The 7637-nt window shown below is 39.9% G+C and overlaps 1 protein-coding gene across 1 annotated transcript in view; it reads right to left on the bottom strand.

Annotated features, from left to right (window-relative positions):
• Positions 1-580: 580 nt before the first annotated feature.
• clmpb (CXADR like membrane protein b) overlaps positions 581-7637 on the bottom strand; it is an 82694-nt gene continuing 75637 nt past the window's right edge. Inside the window, exon 7 of the mRNA XM_085184342.1 lies at positions 581-6484. Within this exon, the coding sequence (XP_085040468.1) occupies positions 6148-6484 (337 nt within the window). The 3' untranslated portion in view covers positions 581-6147. The remainder of the gene's footprint in view (positions 6485-7637) is intronic.

Raw genomic sequence — 7637 nt, 5'->3', positions numbered from 1 at the left:
AAAGATAACTTGGGGAAAAACAAAATGCAGTTTGAAAATTGTTTTATTTGTTAAGAGAAAAAAAAGCTATCCAAACCTACCAGGTTCTATATAAAAATAATATTTGACATTTGAAAGGGTTATAAAGCCATTTCTAGGGCTTTGGCAAATTAAAAATCATTGCAAATTACTGCAAATCCTTGATTGCAGTTCTTGCCACCAATGGTGGCACACCCAGTTATTAGGTTTAGGGGGAAATTACTTTTTCACATAGGGCAAGTCTAGATAGTTTTTGTTTTCTTAACAAATAAAAACATAATTTGAAAACTGCATTTTGTATTTATCCAGGTTATCTTTGTCTAATATTAAGTTAATGATCATTTGTTAATGATCTGAAACATTTAAACTGAATAAATGCACAAAAAAGTAAGAAATTAAGAAGGGGGCAAAAACTTATTCCACAACACCCTGGCACACATATGAACAAGAAGAAGCTATAAACATGTAATTTTGTATGCAAAAAACAAACAAATTAAAAAAAAAATACAGTAAAAAAGTAAAACCTAATTTACGATCCAAATCAAGATGCCAGACGACAATATAAGTTGTCATTGAATATTTTATTTGCAAATGAAAGAGTAATAACTCAGAGATCGTAAAAATATACATTTTTTTGACTCGTGATATTTACATGGATTGTTTTCATCGAACGAAGAAACCAAAAAATCGTATACTGTTTTACAAAACCAAGAAGACGCCACATTAGAAAAACAAATGAGAGTAAAGAAAACAAAGGTGTCTTACATTTCCCTTTAGTAACGCCGTGATGAGCGTGTCTCCCCTTGACACTGAAACAATGGAGCCAAGAGAAACAGCCAACCACTCAGATCCCACACAGGCCGATGATGAGCTTGGCGCACAAAATAGTGTGAAATACAAGGATTTGGAAAAAAAATAAAAATCAAATAAAAAAACAAACTAAGGAAGATAACAAAATAAAGCTTCATAAAATTTTTATGTGGATATATTTACAAGTTTTGATTTGTATTTTTTTTTTTTAAACCGATTACAGTTATGTTACATCAAAGCAAAGCATTCCCAATCATCTGCTCATTTCCTATATAACATGCAGGTATCTTTGCTTTCTTTCCCTCTTGAAGTTGAATTAAGCCCCATCAGTCTCCTTTTGGAAAAAAGTATTAATACATCACATTCCCTTATGCTGACATACAAGGCCAAACCACAAAGTCCGAGCATCACTTTGCCCTGCTCAACAACTTTAATCAGAACACAACTGACATTTAATTCAAACATAAAACAATGTGGCTACATGAGAGTCATACTCCTATCATATAATGCAAGATAACCATTACTGATTTTACTGCACCTTTGAGTGATGATAATAAGACAGTATATAGTACTGATGGATACTGTACTAAGGGATGATAGTGGATGTGCTGCTGACACTGACTTGTTTTAAGACTTTCCTCCTCCTCTCTGCTGAACTGACATTGAAGCGCCTTAAAATTCATTTGTTGGAAAGAGCACAAGTTTGCCGGGCCACTAAGCTGCACACATGAGAGGAGAGATGCAACGCGAGGGCTCATAAACTGGGGAATCTGCCACCTGAGACTTGCAGATGCTGGAAAGCAAATCAAAAAGCTTGGAGGAATTTAACAGCTGGAAGACTCGCATCCCATCCTCCACCTCCACTGCTACTTTCATCAGTGGTGGAGGGAATTTCAATGACAAGAGCCTACATTCCTGGCTCAGTATCAATCCTGTTACACCACTCCTAATTCCCAGGACTACACTCGCAGATTCCTAAAAAAAAGGCATATGCCATCCAGATTGTTAAGATGCATAGCAGTGTCTGTCTTTCTAAGTGCAAGTGTGTGTGTGTTTTGTTACACTAGCTGCTTTTGTATGTGTGCATGTGTGTGTGTGTGTGTAAGACAGCAGATGTCCTCTGGGTGGATGCACTATTGTGTGTCCCTTTCTGTGCTGTATTTAGTATCCTGGTTCCATCAGTCAGCTGTAATACCTTCAGACATTCGATCCATCAAATTGATTCTGAAGGAGCAGAAAAACAAGAAATGTGGTTTGGCTTTTGTTTGCGTACACCGTGTACGTGTTTGTGAGGATGTGTGTGCCAACTGTGAATGTACATGAGGCACACACCTGTGTTTTTGTGTGCACCTGAATACAGTGTATACATGTCTGTATGTGTGTGTATATACAACTTTTACCTGTTTGTGTTAAATGTGCGTATGCGTGCACCTTGAGATGCCATCAGTACACCCAGGGCCAAGTGCATTCTGTGTTAAAAGACAGCAAGAGCAAGGAGGGAGCGCACAAGTGGCCTCCAGAGCTCATGATAGTTATGAATTATGGACGTGCTTTATCTCAGGACGCCACCCCCACGAGCAAAAACAAGACTACCGCCCGCGAAGCCAAGTTCAATAGGCATACAAGTCAGTGAAAACTAAAATAAACACTGCCAGTCTGCAGTCATATCAATTTGGATAGAAGTTGCTTTGCCTGGCTGGATCCTTCTCATTCAGTGAATGGCTAACATGGGAATGTGTGGGTGTGGCCCGAGGGCTTGTACCGAATTTACATGCATACACCCACACACTCACGCACATTCACATGCATGCATGCACGCATGCACCCTCGCACACTCAGACGCACACATACACAGTAGCTTCCCTGCTCAAATATGAATTGCTGTCTGTAGTAAATATAAAAGGCATTGTTTTGTTTCGTGTTTTTCTAAATTTACCTCACACTAAGTCATGTGTGAAATCCCGTGTGTGAAATCAAACCAAGTGTGCTTTTCAGACAGATGCTGGTTTTCTGAACATTTTAGGTTAAAAAACTTCATTGCGCAAGAAAAATTTCACTATAATGTGGAATTCAGATTTAGAAGTTACAGGTATATAAGTATTGATGGAGGAAAGAGCAACTTACTTTAAACAAGTAAAGGGACCTTCAGTTAGCATTTGTCCTGAGAGGCAATGGGGTCATAAAACTAATAAAAAAAACCATTTTTAAAAATATGTCCAAACCAAGATAATTAATTTATTTGCCAAACATTCATCATCAATTAACTATACAGACTGTGCATGGTTTGATTATACTATAAATTTTGCTCATTCTCATTTAGTGGTCTTCAACTTTCATAGCTGAGCTCAGCAATTTAAAAACATAAGGACTGAAAATGCAGAATAGTGAATTTTTCTTTTGGCGAGCTAGAGTTCAGAGTAGTATAAAACCTGCTCTGATTAAGATTTTCATCATAACTAGCAAATGTATCGCTGTGGAGACCTGGTCAAGGATACACAATGATAGCTAGATGGTTAAAATGCTATCTCAGAGTATATGCTAGGTAAGCTGGGATTGCCGCGGTTACTGGTTGAGCACCTTCATCATGTAATGTTCTCTGTTGTCCCCACCTGTTTGTTCATTTAGAACAGGTGTGTGCAACATAACTCTCCAGAAGGCCATGCTGACTTAAATAAAGTAAGCAAAGGTCAACATACTGGATGGCCACTAATTGGTTAACATTATTAATATTTCTAACATAAATGAAAACTCCACCTGATTGCTTTAAAACTATTACATATCTTTACATATTAAGTTAAATATCAGTAAATATCTATTTCATACATTCACCTTGAAATTCCTATCTGAAGGCAACTTCTTATAGATTTTTAGTTCGGGTTAGTTTGTTTTCCTTTGTTGACCATGTTAAGATAGTGCTGGCAGTGGTTTTAGTTTCAGTTTAGCATGATTTTAAACCCAACTAATCCTAAATTAATAACTCTTTTTTTGTCAGTTGTTGGAATGAATTTGGGAAGTTTTTTACATATCAAATGTGTTGATATTAGGTAAAAGGGCAATTTTATCCCAATGGTAGGATAAAATGAGGAAGGTCAAAGGGTCACTAAAACAGAAAGAAAACAATTACTGTCACACCTCTTATGGGAATCTGTCCAGTACGTATGATGGGATCTCGTCTCAGACAAAACAAATTGATTTTAATTGCTTATACCTTGTGTTGCACTGAATTAGTTTTGATGTAAACCTGGTGACACAGGGGCTTCACATGTTCATGCAGCATGTGTATAAAAACACACGGTCTAAATTCACTTTGGGTTTCCCTTTTGACTCATTTGTAAGGGGGGGGGGGGGATCTCCCTTTACATACCCTTGTGGTTTAAATTAAATGACATCATGTGCGTATATCTATCTGTATGTACAATATAAAACAAGACTGATTACAGAATGTACAGTACATAGTCCCGTGGCATGGGATTGCTTTGCTCACCAGGGATAATTCACTCTGCTTGGCGGTCCCTAGGCTGCCTCGCTTATTACTAGGGGCAAGTTTGTTTAGGTGTACCTCTCAGTATTTGCTGCTGTTGACCTTCAAAGCTGGATGTGAGACTTAACCACTGGTGTGCTGAAGATAAGGACAAAGAAAAAAAAACATCAAAGGAAAGAGGGATTGCGAAGGCACACTAGATAGGCTACTTGCCCTTTTTTCAGCTACTTTCAATCAAATTGCACTGGGTATGTCTGAGGACATGACAAAAGCGGGACTGGCTGATAAGCACAGTTTAACCAATGACCAAGCAGGACCTGGTGATTGAGCAAGACAGCAATCAAGTGCCACACCACTTTAATGGATCCAATGAGAGTACTGACAATGATACCACACACACGCTGTACAATAGAAATCTCTAGAATCATACTCCTTGCTCCCTTCATTCAAATTGAACCTCGTGGTCAATTCTTTGTGCCTTGGCTTGAGTATTGATTCAGTATGTTTACAGGAGGATGAAAACAATGGGATCCACCATCTTTGTACAGCACACATTCATGGTGACAAATTTTGGTTTCAGTTCAGAAATGTAGTAGGTAAACAAAAGAGTTAAAAAAGCCATAATAACAATAATAATTGTAATAATAATAACCCATCCTAGGGATTGGTGGCACTTCTTAATATGAATGAATGGACACATGGCTGTCTGTCACTCTTTACAACCTGTTCATAGAGAAGATACACAGAAAAGAAAAACAAGTCCAGCTGGTTCTAATAGAATGCTTATCCCTATATTTAAAGTATCACTACAAGCCTAATAAATACTATTTAATTATTCAGGGAGGATATTTGGTACCAGAAAAAGATGTCCATAGATGCACACAGGATCCGTGAGGGGGAAGAGGGGAGGCTAACGACTGGGGGTAAGACTGATTTGACTTAATATCAGTGCTACATCCTTGTACCTGAAGTATCCCCTGCTGATTGGTAAAGCAGATGAGCTGTTTGTGAGGCAACTGAATCAGTCTCACAACTGTTGTGGTTTCTCATGGGTTCCTCATGAGAGCACGAAAAGACCAAGAGCACCGAGGCAGATGATGCACATGCCACGCGCCGTGCCTGTCCACACGGATGGGCACGATTGGCCCAGCCCATGGGAAGCAAAGGGGGGCTTTTGTGGTTTCGGAGCAGGTGCCGGAAGCAGCAAGTCAGGGCTGCAGGGTGACATGAATCTGAGAATCACCACAAACCCCGTCCTTCGAGAGAGGGAAAAAAAAGTTGCTGTCATACGTTTTTCTGCTTTCGTCCTTATTTTTCTCCATCGTGCTTGCACTCATATCTTACAACTGATGCTCAAAAGCAATGAGACTCCATTGGTTCAGACTTTAGATTTACGCTATTATCCAGACTGTTTCCCCTTTTTCCCCCCCTACTGTATGCCTAACCCTTGGATTTCATGAATAAATAAAAGCTTTACTAGGGGGCTTCTTCCACCTCACTGCACATGGTGCTTCCCTGTGCCTTCTGAAGTCAAGTGAAGGAACTCAAGAAAATAAGTTCTGCCTTTAGCCATGAGACAAACTTAGGTCGCTGCTTTTTCTTTTGTTTTGTTGTTTTATGTAATTCAGTAGGGGGCAAGCATGTCTTATTTTTCCCTTTTTAAATATGCATTCATTAAAAGTACTTTTGGACTTATAGTATTGATTCTTTTAATTACATCCTTTTAACTAGTCGCATTTCTTTGTTTATGGAAGAGTCTTAGTCTTTGGGACGGGGCTGGTGGGCTTGGAAAGGGATGGGAGTCTCGCATGGCTGTAACAAGGGGCTGGCTTTCAGTCCTACACAGTCTGAAAGGCCTTGGTCTGGGCGGGCACCATGAGGGTTGGGGGTGTAGGCGCGGACATGTTCCTGGAGTTGAATTTGGGAGTGGCAGGGGGCTCAGTGGTTTTAGGGGGCACCACTGTAGTGTAGGATGGAGGGGACTGGGGGAAGCCAGGAGGGTGTCCATTTTCCTTGAGAGCTGCTACAGCAGGTGGGCGAGGGCGGTGACCACGCTGGGCAGTGTTGTGCACCATGGACTGGGTGGAGGAGGCACCGGAGCGTGAACTGCCAGAGCGGGATGAGGACAAGGAGTTGGGCTTTACTAGCTTGGCCTTGGGAGCTTCGGCATCCTCCCTGTGGTTAAAAACACACAGAAAAGACAATCGTGACAAAAGTCGATATCATTTTTAATTTAGCTGAATTAACTGTACCTGTACTTGAAATTAGAACCGTACAAACATAGAATAAACTGCAAAAGAGTACACCGAAGTGCCATTCCAATATATTATTCTAAGGTCTAGGACACATGGGAGTAGTATTATGTAGGGGGGGCTCATGTAATTCATGAGATTCCTGCAGCGTCTACCTTTTGTGAAACACATTTGCATGAAATCTGCTGAAATCACTTGTTCCCCAGATACAATTGTTACAAGGGGGGGGATAAAAAGTTTTTGCTGAGAACACAGTGAAAACTTTATAATTCTACTTTTGCCTCAGCTTTTAATAACAGGGTTAAAATATTCCAAGAAATATTCCAATAAACTGCTGGGTAAAAGTAGCCTGAAAGAGTTTGTCCCTGACCCTACCATTAAACAGCAGCTCTGAAGACATTTTTGCTGTCATTGGTGTTTGGATGGTACTTGAATTTGTGAGGATCTGTTCAGAAAGTTAGAAATAGAAACTTCTCAGCTGTGCACTACTGGCAACACTGCAACGTATCACCAGGCACACCACAGGGGGTCCCATAGCCCTTGCATAAAGTGAACAGTTTTTAAACAGTGTTGGGTGGTTCAAAAGCCGTACCCATGAGATCTGCATCGCTCTGGTGGTCTGGTACAGCAACAACAGTGGAAAAGCTCAGACTTAGAATGGTTTTTTTTTTTTTTTTTTTTTTTTGTGTCCCGTTTGGCTCTTTAGCCATCAGAATTGTTGTCTTAAGGCCAAGAAAGATGCCAAGCGGATTTATTTTACCAAGTGGATCATCATGGCCTTGCCATAGAATGTTATGAAAACGGAAAACACTTCATTACACCTACTTTATTTACTCCTAAGCTATGCTGCATTATTCATTGTTACATCGGTAAATATGCACTAAGTCCACTCTGTCACAAAAACGTTGCTCTTACAAGGTCCACAGAGTCCACCTGTGCATTCAGGTCTTAAAGGGATAAATAAAAACTATTGTGAGATCTCAGCTCCATGAGCACACAGGCACACACTGAAATACAAGGGTGGTTTGAAAAGAAAGCTCTTAAAAGATAATCAATGAAAACTACCTTGTAGTTGT

Source organism: Neolamprologus multifasciatus, chromosome 14 (assembly GCF_963576455.1).
Source record: "Neolamprologus multifasciatus chromosome 14, fNeoMul1.2, whole genome shotgun sequence".
Taxonomy (NCBI): Eukaryota; Metazoa; Chordata; class Actinopteri; order Cichliformes; family Cichlidae; genus Neolamprologus; species Neolamprologus multifasciatus.
Note: the sequence above shows the minus strand (reverse complement) of the source record. Positions and strands in the feature narration are given on the sequence as shown.